Genomic DNA, 20,553 nt, shown 5'->3' with positions numbered 1-20,553 from the left:
GACTTTCCATAGAAAGTACATATTAGCAACATAATTTAATATCCCAGGCTCAGTTTTCTTTCCAAGGCTAGACACTCCCACTAAAGTATGGCCTATGAACATCTGCCAATGCAGTGAGGTCTTCTTGTTGAGGTCTACTCAGACCTGGCTGCCAAAAACTACACTGCCTCAGAAAAGCCAGGCAACCAAAACTGGGCCATGGGAATACCTGAAGTTGGTCTCAATTCAACATATGGCACAGTGGGAACCACTGTAGAAGCCATGCACAAAGCTCAGCAGAACACACTGCTCCTAAAAGAACACAAAGGAACAATCCACCGGACTAAATTTTAATGCATTCCTATCACAGTCCAGTCAACAGCAGCCATATAGCTGATGCTTGCTTCTTTCATGATACAGACAGCATCAGCCACAAGTTGCTTTGCCCATGTAACCAAGTGTGCCTTGTGGATTCATTCACCACCAAGACTCATTTTTTTTTCTCCACGAGCAACTGAAATAAAGCCTGTCCTCCTACAGATGCAATCCCGTCTCCTCCACTCCAACACTAGAGTTACTCCAGCTTGGCTACCCTGACCCTCTGACATCCCCCTAGCACCCTACATCAGGTCCTCACATCCTCCCACAGACCCCAAGTACTTCCCATCTTCTCAGTCCTCTTTTTTTACCCCAGTGTTTCTCAAATTTAAACATGCTTTGACCAAAAAGGGGCACAGGAATGTAGATCACAAACTGCAGAAGCCTTGTTGGCTGCAGCAACCAAGTTAAATCACATCCTTGTTTGGCACTGCTATACTACCATACCTTCCCCAGCACAAAGTTAGCTCCAGCAGTCTACACAAAATTTCAAGCTTCGCATCTATAAAATAAAGCTTCTATTTTTGCTACCTTATATTATTCCATAGTATTTTTATTATTTTTTTAACTCCTAGTGCGATTACTTAGAAAATGACGACAAGATTAAAAGTCAACCAGAAGCTCATCGCTAACAGAGGATTCTGCAGCTTTATCTGTAGCTATTTATCCAGAGGCTGCTTCAGCACACAAACAGTTATCCATCAGTGGTGCCAAAAAATCAAATCATTTAAACCTAATCTCTAATTAACCTCGATCAAAATACATAAACACAATGTTAAAGCACTCTATAAGGCCTATCTAATCATTTTAAAATCTTCCTTGGGTTAACAGTCCAGAGGGCAAGATTTTGCTAAATAAGTATTTTAATACTGACAACACCCATGAAAAGCCTGAAGGGTTTTTGTTTATAGACTACTTCCTAATCTCACATACAAAGAAAAAAGGAAAAAGAAAAAATAAAGATACAAAGAAGAAATAATTCATCCATCAGCTCTGATGTTCCAGAAGAATCAGTGGGGCAGCATTTAGAGCAAAGTTCAATCCAGCACAAGGAGAGCTGGCCTGATCAATCCCTGTCAACACAGAAACTAAAGAAAAAGCAGCAATGGCTGCTCAACGGTATTTACAAGGCAAACTGCAAAATAAAACCATCTTCCATGTTTTAATCAGATTTTTCTTAATATTTTAATATGAATTAGTTAGCTAAAATACATTTTATCCAAATTGCAAGTGTAAGAACTACTGATTGCATCTGAACTTAATTTAACCAAATGGTTTCTAAGTGATAGAAAAAGGATTATCAGTAAACTAACCCAAGCAAGAGAGTTTGCTCTAAATCATCACATTCCATTAAATTAATGGATGCACTACACAGGAAAGCAGTATATTGTTTTACAACGAAAATTTATAATACTGCCTTATGAAAAAGTACTGCTTTATATTAAATCTCCTTAAAAGCAGAAAGTACATTTTGCATCCAAAATCCTGTAGCCAACAGGAAAAAAGGGAAAAATGTTACCTTCCTTAAGTGTGGAACCAGATTACTGTCACAAAACTTTCTGTAGTAATACATTGCCTAAGAGATGCAATAAAATTATTTACTAATTCAACTATTTCAAGGCTAGGGTCACGTTATGATATAAGTATCATAACATCTTCTGGAGGGACAGTAAACAAAAAGACAAGAGCACAAAGAGCAGAGAGGGCCAACACTACAACTCTGCAGTGAGGAGAAAACCAAGGCAGTTGGAATGGTCACTATAAGCAGTGAAAAATTATTACAAAGAAGATAAGAAATGACAAACATCTGAAAATTAGAGATGAAAATCACCTAAGTCATTCTGTGGAACAAGGAACTTTGAGGAATGAACACAACTGAGTGCCCTATTCAGGCAGCCCACACTTGCACTAAGCACCCCTGGCCTCCCCATCCTTCTTTGCTTATAATGAATTACAGACAGACTTTGAGAATATCCTCTTGGACTTAAACTACATGAAGGTCTATGTCAAAAAACTAGGAAACAGGAAATTACTTAACTTATGAAGCACCCCACTTAAAGCTGTTATGCAAACTAAAGTCTAGGGTGGTGTTTTAGTTCTCTGCTTTGTCTGTTCCTAATGTTCTCACTGACATTTCTTTGAAGGCAATAAGCAACGAAATCCACTTTCATTTTTATTACTTGTGTGTCATTACTGGAAAAGACTTGAAGGGCACTTGGAAGGTGTTTTAACTGTTATTTCTCCGTATTTTAGCCATGGAAGAAAGAGCTTTTCATGCAAAAAATACCCACAATAGTGAGTTGCAGGAAAAAATTAAATGAGGATAAACTGCCAAATTATCCATTCTAACTACTGCATTCAGCTGTAACCTCCAGAGATGAGTTTTGATTTAACAGAAGACAAAACAGGTGTTGCAAATGAGTGCAAGCTTGAATCTCAGCATGCTGTCCTAGTATGAACAGCACACACGTGACTCTACAGACCTCTCTGCTGTGTCCCAGCAGCTTCAGGCAGAACAGCCAGACAGCACGCTCCCCATCTTAGGGCTTTTCACATATCCTTGCAACTTTCCATGCAGGTAATTTTGCAATTAGATGTTATTTGGATGAGACAATAGACTTAAAGTACTGTTTGGAGGTGACCAAACTCTCTCAGACTGAAGAATCCTTGAGGAATAAAACAGGTTACCGATGCAGATAGTCAAAGCCGTCAATGAACTGGTTCCAGTCCAGATAGCCAAAACATAACATGTAGCATTAAGACATCCAGAATAACATCTGTTTGGTGAGTGACATTAAACACGTTTCCCTGACGGAAGGAGAAATCCTGGCCTTCTCACCAGTCACATGGATTTCACAGGATGGGAAAGTAATTCACCTTCTCTATATACATATATCCAAGCATTAGGCAAAAGCATCACGAATAGCTCTGTTACAGACAGATTTCCGTTCCCATGAGTGTAACCTTACAAAGACACATAGAATTACATAAATACAATATAACTACAAAGACTTGTTAGTAGAGTAATAACTTGCTGAATTTTGGTAACTGGAGCCTCGAAGGAATAATAATTTTTTGGCTGCAGATGTGATCGTTGTGACATCCCTTTCCATTTGTATCCAACATAAACTTGTGAAAGTTTATTTCCCCCATAAAACTGCAGGTTGAGATTTTTCAGTTGCTTGTCAAACATCCAAGTAACTCCTTACACAGTACAATCGGTGCTAGTCCTGCCATTGTTTTGTAGAAAATAGGTTAGCATAACACCTACCTTTCAGTTATTTTCATCATCTATTTACATACGAACAACTTATGTTTGAAATTCTCCTCAGGCTCACTAAGCACATCCAGTATTTTCTTTTTTTCTATACAGTCAATTTTTCCTCAACTTTTCTTTGTAGTCACAACTTACAGGAACTATAAAATATAACAGGATTTGGAGACTTTTTGTCCCCAAATAAATCTAATATTAGCAATGCTGGCAAATTCCAAAGGGAACGTGGGAAGACAATTTACTTTTGATACAACTCTACATAGGAGGAAAGGAATAAATGATGGCCAATTCTGATTCCTTACACTGGAGTAAGAGGTCTTGATTTCAGGAACTGATAATCAACGTAGCTATAAAACACCTTTCCCTTCCATTCCATCCTTTCCTAGGATGGTTTTCCACATGATAGTTTTAGGACACAGCCCAACCAAACGTAAGAAACTGAACGCATAGTAGGATCAGCATCCACAGCTTCTCAGCTCTTCACTTAGTTGAGAAAGTAACATGTACATAATAGCCATTCCTATGCGCAAAAAGCACAGACCATTTGCAGAAAAATAATGGGACATATATACTAAGTTTAAAACTAAACTGTTGCTATTAAAGTAACTGGAAAAATCAACTCACACTTAATGTTTGTCATATTTATGACAAAGATGTTGACATTAATTTCAGTATATGCACTGTTCCCAGGGGACCAACGATTCTGCTCAGCCATGCAGACCAGCTGGCTGTGGCCAGCAGGAGACATGCAGGCTGAGGCTGCATGCAAGAAGCTCAGTACAAGAAGCACGGCGAGCTCTTTCACATCCCCTATTAGTAGACAAGAGAGACAAGGCTGACATCTTCAAAGCCATCTGGAGACAGAAAACCAATAATTTCATTTGTTTGTTAATACAGTCCTTTAGAAATCATATCCTTCTGGAGAGGGATGCTCCTTTATCTCAAGCACGGCTTTCTCATTCAAGGAAAGAATGAAAAGCTGTCCTTTTCTATGAATTCTCATTTCTTTCTTTAGACTTATTTTTTAATCAATGTTGCTTTCTGGAAAGCAGATTACACCAAGGAAAGCAATTCTTACTGCACTGCACAGTGTCCTCATAGACATCATCATTAAAGTCTCTGTTCATCTTCCTGTGTCGTCATCAAAGTTAACTACATACAAACAGTTTTATCTTTGCCTAATGACTTGTATTCCGCTTCCCCCAGAAGACAAAGCATGGTGTATTTACCTTGGAAATTGCTACATGGACTAAAAACTCACCACTATATCACTATGGCAATGAAAATAATACAACTTTATCCAACACCAAGAAGGTAAACAGAAACTACTAAGTTATGTTTCATGCAGAAATGGTGACTCCACATTGTTAAGTATTTGGACAATTGGTAGAGTCTATTGTGGAAACTAACCATAGCTCTGTACTTCATCAAATACTGCACAGACTTAAAAACGTGTGATTAAAAAAAACCCTGCAAAATCACATTAGTACTTAGCAAGTCTGTTAACAGCACAATATTGTCACCTTACTCGCTCAATAGTGACAAAGCAAGGAAGCCAGTACCACAAGTCTCTGCATCACAAAGCAACTCACTCCCATACATTTTGACCGGATGAGGAGATGCTACATATAGTTTAGTGGTTTGTTGTAGGTACAGTAATGGGAGGATGGTTAGACTAGATGATCTTGTAAGGTTCTTTCCAACCTTGTGACTCTACGATTCCATGACAAGCCCTGATCCTGCAGCTATGACACAAGGTGGTGTCAGGCAGAACCCAGAAAGCACTTAAATAACTCATTAGACAACTAGCTTTGAGCTACACCAGGATAGTACAGAATTACCACAGTAACAAGGAAACAAGGATATGACAGATAACAAACAAAAGAAAAAAGCCATATCTGGGTTAAATCCACAGGTTGGTCAACACCATGGCAACTTAAGCCAGCCATCACACTCATAATAGTTTAAACATAGCACAGATTCCACTCCAACATAGCAGGTAAAAAAACATTACTGCGTGGATAAAAGATCACAGATGTACTGTTTTTTATTTGGCAATGTAATTTATGACCTTTGTCATTAACTGATGGTCACTTTCTTCGCAATAAAACGGGAAGTTTTAAATGGCAAGATAAAAACAGACAAGAGCAGCAGCATTTGGATGTGACAATGACATGAAGCCCCTACTTATAAATGACTGCCAACTCCAGCAGAGGTTAGAATTATTTAGTCATTCTCCCACTACTCTCCTGTGGGACACATCCAGTCTATTTAACCAAGCTGGCAGATGCATCCAACAGTGCCAGCATCATCTGTTCTGACTTCAACAACAAGCTTCACAGAAAGAAGAGTGGCTAAACACAATGAAATTCCTTCACACAACTTGCTCTTCTTATGGAATATGATAATGCAGGAGACACACTAATCAAAAAAATCTTTACTCCTGGCATGTTTCCCCATTTCTATACCCCAATTCAATGGCAGGATTTTGAAGGTTTATTACAACCTCTGTAACCTATATTAAAAGATACTTGAATATCAAGCAAGCCTTCATCTGCCTCAGAACTGCACATTCTGCTCCATCACCTTCACCAGTTTGTTTTCCCCAGAAAATTACACTACCATCTTGCATCTTCAGTGCTTTGGCAATACAACATTTAAAACCTCCTCACCCTTAGCTCCAAGCAGGCATTACTTTAACGTAAGCATCATCAGCAGAACACCCACACCTGACTGCAGGAAAGGTTCCTGCAGTTAATATCTCTTTACAAGTCTTTATTTCTAGCTACACAGTCCCTCCCTTACAAGCCCTCTATTGCACTGCACATAGCATACATTAAAGAGTAGGAGATGGGAACATTAGTTCTGCAACTCTTCGAATGCTCCCAGACAAATACTGGCAACTCAGTTTCTCATCGCACTTTGCAGAACAAAGTACAGTGGAGTCTTCAGGGAAGAAGACACACGGACTGATCTGTAAAATCAAATATGAATCCATCATCATCATCATCATGAGTCATTTAATTAGGCAGCTTTGCATGGTTAGAAGTGACCTGCTGGGAGAGACAGCAGTAAACTTATCACATAGGATACAAACTCTAACAGGAAAAAAAACCAACAGTACAAAAGTGTCAACAGCAATGGGAGCATTAATCATTATTGTCACTGAAAGCATCATGAAGCTTATCTTAAAAGTTAAACAACCACTAAAGATGAACAGCAATCCTCCAGGGTGCATCTCATGGATTATTTTACTGCTATTGATCACCAAATTACCCCTGAAAGTGAGGAAAAAACTGCATTTCTCAGTGGTTAGGGGTTCATCTGACATAACTAGAACATCATTTAAAAGCTCTGAAACGTGCCCAGCCACATCAGGTCCTTCCAGAAGGATGCTTATTAAATCCCTGTGGTCTGCACTTTTAAATGCTGTTGAAGTTAGATTCTCTAGTCTTTTTCTAAATGAGATTTAGTATTACAGTGGCTGTAGAGCTGCCACTACCAATACAGCAGTGTGGAAAATACCACGAATACTTTCCTCAGTGTAGTGAGATCTTCCACACAGCAGCCAACATACAGTGTCAAAACCTTAAAATCCAACATTTTCATGAACTTGGAAAAGGGAGGAAATAATCAAGTCTGATATAACTTAGGAACAGTAAGATCTGCTGTACAAATTAACGAGCAGCCAGCATTCCTAAGTCAGAATAACTGATGAGATCAAGTCACAGAAACACTGAGAGCATTTACACTCTTGTAAAATATTTTTCTCTTTCATAACATTCATCCTCACATTTACATTCACTCACTGATTACTGCATAGGATCACAATAAGCCTAAAGGGTTACATAATGTTATGACCAAATGCAGGCAAAACATTCAGATTTCAACCGGTAAATGGAAAATAAACTAAGTTCCCAACAACCACTAGAATACAGAAAATAAAAACAAACAAATGCTAAAAAGCATAGACTCATGTTCAGTAGTACTAATCAATTAATTTAATGTTGCCAGGAAACTTAGAATAATTTCCACTGTCTTAACAGCAAATTAGTGTTTCTTGCTTCACTACATTTGCCATAAGAGGCATTCATTTTTCCTATTCTAAAAAATGTAATTCCTTTACTACTGCCATATTTGTCACTCATGAAGATCAGCATCTGTTCCTGGTGCCAAGAGGTCTGCTGAAAACTTCTTCTGTAACCTAAATACAATATAGATCAAGTTCTGCTATGATGCAACAACTCTAGAGAAGAGTACCTGAAGTCTAAGACATACAGCCCCTCCACACAGCCAGTTCTGATGGCACAAGAGAGTGCTCTGTTCTAGAGTTTGCTACAGCAGCACAACATAGCCTGCAACTCTTCCTGTTCAGGCAACGAACACTTCAGCTTTCTGCAGAAACTTCCAGCTCAGGCTGAAAGCAAGCAAAGCAGGTTTCAAGCAAACCCACAGCACTGTGAAGGCGACACTTGTTCCTTTGCATCCCCTGATTCTTCTGGCACTCATTTCAGAGGAACCTTTCCATCTTACAGGAAAAGGGACCTTGAAAATATCCATACACAAACTTATTTCAGAGAAGAACCATTACAAATAATTATACAGATAACCTAGTATACCACCTTTAATTTTAGCTAACTCTTGATAAGCTTGTTTAAAATCGATGTTGGTCTATACACAAAGCCCCTTTTAAAGATCCTTTTTAAATAAACCATGGTAACTTGTAATTACAGCAGGCCAAAAAGAATAAGAGATAACTCCTAAAAAGAACTTGCAATGTTGCCAAGTTATTTGGCAGTGAAAACCATGCTTTGCCTTCTTATACATACGCCTCTGCTCCAACACTCAATAAAAATAGTCTTTCTTCTTCAAAAATAATGTGTATTTTGCAATAAATTATGAAGTTTTGCTCCTAGGTTCACTAAAGGAAACAAGATAACCATTTCCCACTACTACAACTGTGCAATACTGCAGAATTTAGCCTAAAAAGTCAAAGTAACACTCTGTAAATTTCAATAGGTGTGCCAAGCATATGTGATACATAGATAGATTGTGTTGCATTAAAGAACAGCACTCTGAGGGATGCCCAATTTGGTCTGGTCATATTAAACACAATCCATCATTATTACGATTTCACAAGTAGTGCCATTCCCAACTCACTTATTGCTATTGTAACAGCTTATTCACAACCCCTTCTTTACTGGTCTAGCAGTGTCAAGTCAGAATTCTCAATGCTTGGTCAGCGAAGGAATTATGGCTATGCCCAAGCAGATCTCACAGTGCTAGCTCAATAAATAGTGCAGTTCATTAGGAAGAGATTACAGGTTTTGAATTGTCAGTGATAATTAACTGTCTGCTAAGCATGAAGGGTTCAATTCAAAGCATATGCCAAGAGAAAAGAATAATTCAGCCTAGTCATAACAGAGCTAATTTATAAAACCAACTCTATAGGGGTTGCAAAGTTTCCTAGAGAAGCACTCTCCATAGCCACTGTGCGATACTTACCCAGTAGGCATCCCTAGCAGGGCTGAGAAGAGACGTTCAGCCTGTCCACCAACTCCATGAGTAAGACAAGGTCCATGTCTGACTTGTCTACAATGGTATCTTTCCTGATTTTCTCTCTCAAGCCATTTTTGCTCTATTTCTTTTATTCTACAGGTAGAACTTGAGTGACTCTAGTTATTATATAGCTTTGTTCCTATTATCTTGCCTCACTTTTAAAAGTATGGGATAAAAAAAATTCAGAAAGCATACATAGAGGTGGTAACACCTTAGAGGCAGGTAGCTTTTGGGAGGGGGGTATGTTTTAGTATTATACTGAGTGCATAATAAGCAAAATTCACTAAAGGACACATTTTTTTTGTCAAAAAGAGTAGCAGGTGAGCAGTTTGGTACTACCAAGACTCCACCCCAGAACTGTTTTTCTAAGATCCAGTACATCAAGTACTTCTGATGTTGCTGACATTTAAGTTTACCTGGGGAACTGTTATGGACCACAGAACTTGGCCTGCGTGTCTCCACTCTGCTCCACTTCCCAAGCCATTTAATGGTATACTGGCTGCACTCTGCTCTTGTACCCCTGTGAACAGTCTGCACCTTCATTTCCAGTGAGCAATGCTATATCTTAATCAATTATTCCACAAACGGATGGGAAGATAATAAACTGAGCAAGTGAAACCATGTTCTTTTAAATATACAGGTTATCTAGTCCTGTAAACACATCACTGTTTCTGTTAAATGGTATTTGGAGAACTGTACAATATGTGCTCCTGGCTGCAAAATGCCACAACACAAGTCAGAGACATTCTGCAATCCCCGAGTGGGTGTACAGAGAGGTAAACAAAGTAAATGGCATTTCAAATGCAATAAAGAGTTCTGGATTATACCACTTATGTGGTATAGCTGAGGTATATCTTGGTTGGGTCATGTCTTGTGCCTCACGACTATTCAAGCAAGAAAGGAAACGCTGCCACCTTTTACGTGAGAAAGCTCATCTCTCCTCTCCCAGTGAATGGAACACTGTGCCCACACTGTTCCTTACAAATCCTCAAATTTCTAAAAGGATGCCAAAAGCACTCGCAGTGGGATGGAGCTTCATTTATTCGCGATGAGAGCCAAGCATCTTTGGAGAATTTAAAAGCTGGTCTGAAGGAAGTTCACAATTCCCTTTTAGCAGAGAACTGATACATACAAGGCAGACACCAGCAGCAAGGCAGTTTTCTTAAGTCACAAAATATAATGCCCTTTCCTACTTAGAAGTAAAGCTACTATGGGATCAGAGCATACTCTTAAGACTGGGGGGGTTTACTTCACAGACTGCTAGTCCCAATTATCTGAAAAACAGCAGCAAAAAAATCACTCTTCTGCAGATGTCCTGGGCACTGCCCACAGCCCTGCAGCTTTCTGGCACCTCCTCTCTTTGGCATTCCTTTGCCATCTTACAACTTAATGTGATCCTCTTCATTCCTCCCTTGGTCTCATCTCTTTTTGGTAAATGAGACCATCCATCCAGCACCAGATCACATCCAAATCTGAGTCCAGGCGTTTACCCTCGGAAAAGGAAAGTCTTCAGGAAAAGGGACAGATCTTTCTAGTCAAAGTCCTGCAGCCACAGGATTCCATCAGAAGTACTCATTAATCAGCAGTTCACAGCATACGAGACACAGTTATGGTGAAAGACACTTGTTGCCTTTTGACTGACCAAAGCAGATAAAGTTATTAACCACATCTCATTGGATCAGCCTTTTTTCCTATTCTTCCAAGCCTTCCACCTGCTCCCAGCACAGATCCTCCAAGCCAGGCTGATGAGCACATGCAAAACATGCTGCTTCACTACATCACTTTCACTCTCCCAAGCCCAAATTTTTACTTACATTGCTCTTTTACTGCTGAAAATCAGCTTCTACAGAAAGGCAACTTTTTCTTTTTAACCAGTCCAAAAACTAAGTCTTCAAAATCAAGAAGCATTGCTGAAAGGCACACTCCTACTTGATGACCGGGACACTGGGAAAACATTTGGCAGCCGATGAACGAGCTCTAATTTCATCTCAGAGGAATTTGGATCAGTCCCTTGAAATGAACAACTTGTTTTCAAAGGTGTAGAGGGGGAAAAAGAAACATGGAGCATAAAGAAAATTGTAATAGGCAGTCAGCACACACAAGAGCACTGCCAAGCAAGTAACCTCCAAGTGCATTGTTTAAGTCATTTCTGTGTTGTTTTTCTCTGCTCTAATAACAAGTTATTCTTTTGTTTCTACTAGGAACAACTGTTATCTAGAAACGATCCCCTAAAACCCATCCCTTATCAGTTTCCCAGGTTTAAACCAATACACTTCTGCCATAAGAACTTAATACAGCTGAAAAGCAGGATCAACAGACAAAATTAACTACATTTCAAAGTTTTTAAGAACCTGAATAATAAAATTTCTAAACAAAATAACTTAGTATAGTGATTGGATATTTGTATTGCAGATTAGCCCAACCCACCTTCCATTAATAGCAGCGGGAAAACTGCCTGGTTTCATAGACTGCAGAAGCTGCCCATACCCAAAATCTGCATCGCTTTAGGGTGCAAGTGCCATAACAGATCATCACACTGAAAAAAATCCCAAGCTATATATATACACAGCATGACTTGCATTTTCAAATCAAAGCACAACCAATTTCACAGAACATTAGAAAGCTGCACTTCTTTTGGGCTGCAGCCACATCTCCCAGCACAAACCCGCACTGAGCAGAGCACCAAGGCTCAGGGGTTACACACACAGCAAAGCTGACCCCAGCAAAACTGCTGCTGAAAGCTGTGCAGCTCCCAGGCACTCTGTGGGACAGAGCTCTGTCTGCAGCAGGAAGCTCTGCATTTACCAAGTCTTTTTCATTAGTTCAATCAATTCCAATTGCTATTTTTTTAAGCCAGTGCTCACAAATGTTTTCATTGAAGTATTTATATCAGGTACCCTGGAGGTGTGTCATATTCCAACAGAGGACACTTCTTTTATTAAACCATAACATTTGTTAAATTAACTCAATGAAGCTCCTACATAATCTCATTTGGAAGAAAGAGGAGAGATCTTAGAGTAATTTGCTCATAGTGCTTTCCCCGATAGCTTTGACTTCAGCAGTCACTTTAGCTCAGCAAAACACAACTTCTAACCAGGTATTTATGAAAACAGTTATAAAATTAAAACGCAAGAACAAAGAAAAGCAAGTTGTGTGGCTCTTCCAAATGAAGGTACAGCTTGTAAAGAAATACAATGCTAGCACCCTAACGTTTTCTAACATTTACAATGAGCTGCCTATAGTCTATTTGCAAGCATATAAAGAGTAAACTTCAGTAAAAAACAGTGTTGCTTACACTTTCATTCACATGCAATAGCAGGCTAAAACTGCCTACTGGATCCAAGAACAACTTCCTATATTCTCAAAAAAATTACCCTGACACCAAAAAAAAAAAAAACAAATTGAAACACCTCTGTGTTATTTACAATGGCAAAACCTCCTCAGGTATTACAGGGCTCAGAAAGCATAGCAGGAGACATTCAAATGGCTTGGAGCCACCCGAGGGCAGCTGGTGAGCCTTGCAGGAAAGAAGGATGCTAAGCATCAGCAGCAGCCACAGAGCTGGCATTAGCAGGGCAGGGGCTTGTGACAAGGGTACCAGCTGGCCCCTTCACAGCTGCCTTGTGACCTCATGCAGGCACATCCACAACCTCAACATGCTACAGAATCCATCCAGCCCTTCTCTTAGATACCTACACGTACCCCCAGCTTCACCACAGCAATTCACAGCACAGGCAGGAAAGCAGAGTTTTTCTGCCCTGCATGACTCCCCAGTAAAGCTAAGAATGGCAGTGTCCCCTGGCTCCGACCGTGCTCTCAGTCTGTTCGTTTCTAAGCCTGGCTCACTGCCTTCCCTCCATACTCTCAGACTGGTCCCTTGACTGCTGCCTCCTCTGCCAACTAACTGGGCAGGCTCCACGATTTTTAATCAGCCTTGCTCTCTCCCTGACAGCCTCCCCCCCCAGCACTCATTTGTATGACACTTACTCCCATTTTTTGAGCTTTGCTGGAGCTTCTAAGACTTTGATCCACTGTTAGACATGCATGTCACAATATTATCTGACATGTAATGCCCCAAATTATTAACCACGTTAAATGGTTCTGGAACAGGAATACTGTGTCTCAGTTTACCTCCAGATAATCACTGAAGTTAGAGCATGTACACAGCCTTAATGGTCACGACTTGCAACATAATAAACAGAAGTCATCACAGTCACGTCAGTAATTTAAACCTATTTTAGGAAGGGACTCAATAACCATGAAAACTGCAAACTTCTGAAATAAAAATCCCCCACAAACAGCAGTCCACGTAAGTAGGCTTCAAACCCAAAAAGGTTTATGATACATAAAGATAAAAGAACAGTGCTTTAACTGCAAACACATCAACAAGCATAAAGACAAGTCTTCAGAACTTCCCAGCATCTAGTAAATGTAGTTAACCTTTCACAGAAGGTAACTTCTTAACCAAGCCTACCTGATTTCTAAACTGCAATGCATGTCAGAACCTCCAAGTTGTACTGACTAGAAGAAAAATAAACAAGCTAGAATGTAAGTGCCTAAATATTTGTATTAATCATCATTCCGCATTCCCTAATAAAATTATGAAGACGTTACCAAAAATTATACCTACCAGGTGCATCCTGGAAATAAAAAAATATGCTAATTAGGTTTATGAGCAGGACCAGCTAAATGTTTCTTTGCCACAGAGGATGCCTTACTGGCTCTACAGTAATTGCTTCAATTTTTTACATTTGCTGCAGGGAAGAACAGAAAAAAATATACCATTAACTGAAACAAAACATATCTGTTGCAGACGCAGTTGATCTCAGTGGAGCTACAAAATGAATAAAATATTATTATAAGGATCCACATCTCAACACAGATATGAACACTTAGTTTTATTAACTGCTGCCAAGCATATTCGCCAAACAGCACAAAGCATTCCTCTGCGGCTTCCCTACCCAGCAGGCCCATCACTCCAACAGAACATTATTTCTGAACAGTTTATTAAGTACTTCTGTCTTTGAGTACACAGTAAACAGGTTGATTCCTTTTTGAAATAACACCAACCTCGTCTACAGAAAGGTAATGCCCAACCAGCTCGAGAAAAGGTCACCTTTAGAAACCTTCTGTGGAAGGCATTCAAATAATGTTGACTATTAGGACACTACATGGAAAGACACCACAAGCGTTGTGCCATTACTTCCCATATTTAATGAGCCCATGTGTTAATGTCATATGCTTTATTGAACTGACTGACAAGAAAGCTGCTCTGTAGTTAGAGCTCAGCTTGATAGAGAAGTTTACCTTGGATGGTTTTTGTTTACTTCTAAACTCCTAACTCAAGTCTTACCTCGCTCCTATTCAAGTAAACATAAAGGCTCTCATTGCTTTCTAAGATACTTCTAGTCAGGCCCCAAGCTCTCTTTGAGCAGAAGTTAATCTAGAGAACTTGTGTGTAACAATGTCTGGAAATCACAATTATGGTACCAGGTGGGAAATCTGACCATTGGAAACAAAGTAAGTGAAAACGCAAGTGACTCCACGAAACGCCAAGTAAAGAAACCTTCACCTATTCATCACAGGCTGACTTGGGTACAAGGTAGATATCAAAAGACTCCATAACAAGTCTAAGAGACCTTAAGCATTCACTACCAAAAATATGTATAAGAACTTATCTGACAAAGCATAGATCTCTTAAAAGCTAGAAGTGCATAAGAAGCTATGCCTTTGCATTCCAGAACACCTCTCCAAGATGCTTTCTCTTTCTAAAGCTGATAAAAAAGAAGTTATGAGTTATTAACAGAAAGTACTCTTTATTTCTAATCACTAGACTGGCAGTAACAGAAAACAATCAGCTGTGTCTCTCAATATTTCCGTTTTTCTTACCAAAGGAATACTGGGTTAGATAAAGGTCAGTCCAGGCTGGTATCCCAGCTACAGGACAGCATGCATGTGGGGGCACATAAGAATGTACAAAGTGATCAATCCTCCACTGCAGCTTCCCTTGCTCAACAGCTGGTAGTTCAGGGACTTTGTAAGCCAGATGCTCCTGGTGCTTTGTGAAGCTCTCCTCCATCAATTTGTCATCTTGAACCTGCGTGAACCCATTTACATGTGTGACTGACACAGCTTTCTGTGGCTGTTATGAGCGTGATTTAATTACACGCTGCATCAGGCAATATTTTAAACTTATTGCTATTTAACTATTACTGGGTTTCCCATAATGCTTCTCCTGTGAGTTAAAAAGAAAATAAGAATAATAGTTCCCTGCTTCTCTCTGCACACTGTTTGGAGATACACTTACATCTAAAATACCAACCTGTAATTGCCTTTTTCCCAACTGACCTAAGGAACTTCTCACTTCGTAACAGTCTTTCCCTGGTTAGGCACATCATTCTTGCTCTTCTCTGTAACTTTTCAAGCTCTACTCTCTTCTTTACAGTGTTGGCTACCTATTTTTCACTTTCTCCAAAGTACCTATGAACATGCTGAGGAAAGCAACTGCATTAAAAGCACAACTAGCCTGTCAGTCAATTAATCAGCCATAGTAAATCCTAGATAGCCATAGCTTTAGATTATTAAGCAGCAGGTATCAAAATGTCATCTTACACAGCAAAAAGCAAAGCAATAGTTACTGCAGAATCATTACAGTCCTGAAAATTTCACATGTAAAGCAGGTATCCTCCTATGCTTTGGCTTCTTGTTTTCTGCCCTGAAAGTGGCTGCAATTAACATTTTATTTGCAAACAATAGGCTCACAAAGACCAAAGGAAAAAAAAAAAAAGCAATATGGAAACACTTGAAAAATGAACCATCGCAGGTTTGCAGTCCATGTTTAGGCCTTCTGGAGAATGGGGCTTGCTCTATCCTGCCCTTCCTCTCATTCCATCTCCTAACCATTATTGCCTCTTTCAAGCTGCTCACGGCAAACATCCTTTCCTGCTCCAGTTCTGTGGTAGCACTACTTACTCCCTTCTTGCATTAATAAGGGGAAGAAAAGAAAAAGACAACTAATGCACACATAATAGGGACATTTTTTAAAGCACAAGAGCAGCTACAGTTGTTTCTCATGAATGCTGCTGCTTCAAGTTTACCTCAAGCTGCAAAGCTGTGAACATAAGCCAAGTAAAATGGGAATAAAACATTCCAACTACATTTTGTTCTTTCTCTACGACTTCTCTGTTACTGAGGCCAAATATAGAGCACTTGAATGCACCAAAGATGATCTATAACGGTTTATATTTTACTAATATATGCCAAATGCAATTTGCTGCAAGAAGTTGTTAAAGCAAGTTGCTGTTCTGCCCTTTCTGCTTAAATATCCCATGGACACCAAAACCCTCCAATGCGAGCAACTGCAGCTTGCACTGGAACTGGGCTCTCCAATGCTAAACACCAAACTTGTGAGGCTCAGAAAGACCGTTGGGGAAAAAAAAGATAAAGTGTATTTTGACCATCTAACCCTACAGGATTTAAACTGTGTGTGACACTCATGCTTTAAGTATACCTTCAGAAACAGGAGAGTAGAGCACAAGAGTCCAGTCCTGCAGAACGAAGGCTTGCTCTCACTGCTTTCTGAAGCCCATGTTTTCCTGATGATAAGATCAGTCTAAGCGGTGGAATATACTCTGGGTACAGACTGTATATACCACTGAGACAACCTTGCTGGGAAAAGCAGCACTCCCAAATGGAGCCTCAACACAATAATACCTTAGAGATGAGTAGCCTGCAAGTTCAGATATCTGCTTTCAAACACTACCATGCCATTTAATTTAATCAATCACCCAAACAATTAATGTTAAGATAAATTATTCAAGATCAGTTAAGGCTTTGTTTAGTTCTTGGTATTTCTACCAATCCAGACCCCTACAGTGATGGTCCTGATCAGGTTTAAGTACGGCATCCTCTGTCCAAAAGCTTCCCATATAGCAGAGCTCCTCGCTGTAACATACCAGCCAAGATCTGACACTCAGCCCCTTTGGCCATTATTTCACCTGGCTGTACAAAACACTCTCTGTAGTTTTTGGTCCCTTCTGAGCCCATCCTGGTTACTGAGACTTCCAGCTGTTCCAGTTTGGATGCAGAGTTCCTAAGCAGAGGAAACAGATTCTATCCAACATTTCAGATGCTGTGTTACCAGTTGCTTGCACAGCATTAATGCTTTCTGATCTGTCAGAAATAGCTCTGTCAATTAACGCCACCCCAGGATGTATCTCAAGAAATTTACTCCATCTGGAAAACATATCACTTCGCTCAATAATACTGCTAAATGTCAACCTGTACTGAAAATGCCACTCTAACATTATAGCATATCTTGCGTTTGTGACATTTGTATGGCTGATAAACTCTGCAAAAAACATGTGTTCTTTTTCCTTTGTGCCCAAGATTGTGCATTTCCAGTTTTCAAACCCATCACACAGTTCCGGATTTCCAAACCACAACACTTTCAGAATTTGGTCGTGATTTAGTAAAGCATTTATGGGTTGATGTAACTTCAGATTGGAAGCATTCAACATCGTGCACACAGGATGCCCTTAGAAGACTAGAAGTCACACATGGCTAGACCTAAGGAGTTAGCATCTGAAGGTGGAACTTCTAAAGGATCCTCGAGGTTCTTTCACGGTTTGCTGTCTTGGTATCCTTTGAACACTGAAGCTTTATAATGCACAAGCAATCCTTTTGTTTATCTATTCCTACTCGGAAAGGATGAACTCAGAGTTAAGTATGCATTCTCCACTTCTGACACAGAGCTAGAGCTCTGCCCAGTGCTTTCGCACATATATACAAATGAATACTCATTTCCCAGTTCTCCCACCGATATCTTACAGTGCAAATCGCTACAAGAGAACCACACATGAGCAAATGATGAATTAACTTCGCCCAGGAGGCTCCAATCACCACCTGCGTAGAAGCCAGCGACCCGCCTATGTACCAGCAAGGAGATTCCACCTAATTGCAAACCACGTATTGCTAAAAATTAAACGGCAGAAGAAGCACCAGTAAGCACGGTCCGAAGGCCACTCTCCTCATCGGATTGTAAAGGAGACAAAGGCTGTAAAAGCCCACCGCTCGACCCGCTAATAACACACGCGGGCGTGCAACCCGCTGTTAACTTGTGACACTGCATATTTCACCGCTCGGGAGCGACCCGTTCCGCCTCGGGCTCCTTCAGCAGCGTGCCGCGCCACAGCCCCGCCGCCGCGCATCAACTTCCCAGCTCCCGGGGCGGCGGAGGACGCCGGGACCCGCCCGGAGCGACACCGTCCCGACCCGCGGCCGCCCTTCCTTACCTTGATGATGCTGCTCCGGCGAGGGGTGGCCTTGGCCGCCTCCAAGAGAGAGGCGTCGGGCTCGGGCGCAGCCGCCTGCCCCAGGCTGCCTCCGGGGAAGCGCTCTCCGGTACCGACGGCCGAAACGCCGCTGCGGCGCTCCCTCCTCCTGCCCGCCGCCTCGAGCTGTTCCTCCTCGGCGCGGACGGCGGCGTCGGGAGGGGCCCGGCCGGCCGGCCGCTCCCTGCCGCCCGCAGCTTCTGCCATCGCCCCGCCGAACGGCGGCAACTTCTGCGGGGCGCTGCGGGAGAGGAGGGCGGACCCGCGTCCCTCGGCGCTCCTCTCAGCGTGCGGCGTTGGGGTGGAAGCCGGTTCTCCGTGGAGCGGCCATGCCCGGGGCGGCCGGGGGGATGCTCGGCTCGGCGGCGCGGAGCCGGGAGCGCAGGAAGTGCAGCCGCAGCCCCACTCTGTTGTGACAGGAGCTCGGGCGTGCTGCGATGGGCGGCGCTGACGGACGGGGTGCCGCGCCACTCAGCACCGCCGAAGCCGCCCGCGGGCGCCCTGGCGACCAATAAAAGCAAGAAGGGGATGCGCCCGCAGGCCGCCTGGAGGGCGTCGGGGCGGTGCGGGGCAGGTAGGGCTGCGGGACGCGTGCGGCGCCGGGCCGCGCCGTTCCTGCCTGTAGCTGTAAGGAACGAACACGTGCGTGCAGCGGGATGGGCGCACAAGCGCAGCAGTCGCGCAGGGGGGCTCACGCTGTGCCGGCACGAGGGCAGCGCGCAGCGGTTGCCGCAGTGGGAGTCGAAACAGGCGGCCCCGGGCACAACAGAATGCGGTACGGCAGGCAGCGCTGCCCGCTGGGGAAGCACCTCGCGTAACGGTACCAGCAAGGGCGAGGGAGAGCGATCGCCGCTCTGCGCTGCGAGAACCTCCGTCCGAAACACGCCGCGGCAGCTGAGGTCGCGATGTTTCGCAGCAGAGGGGAGCGAGGCGAGCAGCTCCAGCCCCGGGACCGCAACCGTCCCTTTACAGCCGCGACTCACGTCGTCGTACAGCCAACAGCGCCCTCTAGCGGCAACGCGGAGGTACTGCATGGCTCCTGTGAGAGTGAAGGGCTCGGAACGAGCAGCATGGAGGGCTGAGCACCAACTGTGAGAGAAAGCATAGGAAGAGTAACAGGGTTGGCGAGTTTTCACTAAGCAGAGAAAGCTAAACAAGATGACGTTTACCAACTTAACGGAGATAAGAACCAGTAGAAAAGTTTGCCTCTCTCTGATTCCTATAGCAATTATGTACTGTATATATATTTCATGTCTCCATGTGTAAAAACACAGAACACCTACCAAGATTATAAAAGTATTCATCATATTCAATATAAAATACACTAATTAAGGACCAGACAAAAATCCAATTAGTTTTCCTTCCTAAGACCCCATTTAAATTAAATCTAAAAGATATAATAATTAAAACAAACCACAAAGCAAAAGTTGGATGGAAAGCACTGCAATAATCAGGTGCTCAATCACTGTTCAGTCCATGACACATATAAATACTGCCGTTTTGTTTTCACTGGAAAAAAAAAGAACTATGAAATAAGTAACTATAGAAGAAGATAATGTTATACTGAAGAAACAGACTTCCTGGAACATGTTGTTCTTCATGTGGGTTGGTTGTTAAGATAATGGGATACATAGATTCTCTCATAGTCTCTCCATAGGGTTTCTTATAGCCTGTATTTTTCAGGTTTTTGGTTATTTTTTTTTATGTTGAAGGAGTTTGTTTAACATGATTTTCTTTTTTATATTTCTTCTTATGTTCTTATTTCATATATTCAGCTTCCTTTGTTTATAAGGCGTGCTATTGGGCCTGAGTGGGTGTGTTCTGTAATGTACAGCAACTGAGGAGGCAGTCTTTTTGGAGCTTATATAAACTAATAATATCACCCTAGAGAGCATGTTATGGGTAGCTCTTACATGAAGTGTTGTGCTGGGACTGTGAAAGTGGTACTTCTATATTAACTGACAGTGACTGATGAAGTGTGAAAGCTGATGCCTTTTTTTTCCGTCAAGAACATTCAATTGGCAAGACTGG

At 41.7% G+C, this 20,553-nt stretch overlaps 1 protein-coding gene across 1 annotated transcript in view; it reads right to left on the bottom strand.

Moving 5' to 3' along the window:
• PLCL1 (phospholipase C like 1 (inactive)) overlaps positions 1–18,933 on the bottom strand; it is a 171,730-nt gene extending 152,797 nt beyond the window's left edge. Inside the window, exon 1 of the mRNA XM_072342157.1 lies at positions 18,484–18,933. Coding sequence (XP_072198258.1) covers positions 18,484–18,729 — 246 coding nt within the window. The 5' untranslated portion in view covers positions 18,730–18,933. The remainder of the gene's footprint in view (positions 1–18,483) is intronic.
• Positions 18,934–20,553: the final 1,620 nt, after the last annotated feature.

This window comes from Excalfactoria chinensis, chromosome 7 (genome assembly GCF_039878825.1).
Source record: "Excalfactoria chinensis isolate bCotChi1 chromosome 7, bCotChi1.hap2, whole genome shotgun sequence".
Classification (NCBI taxonomy): Eukaryota; Metazoa; Chordata; class Aves; order Galliformes; family Phasianidae; genus Excalfactoria; species Excalfactoria chinensis.
This window is presented reverse-complemented; position numbering and strand designations above follow the sequence as displayed.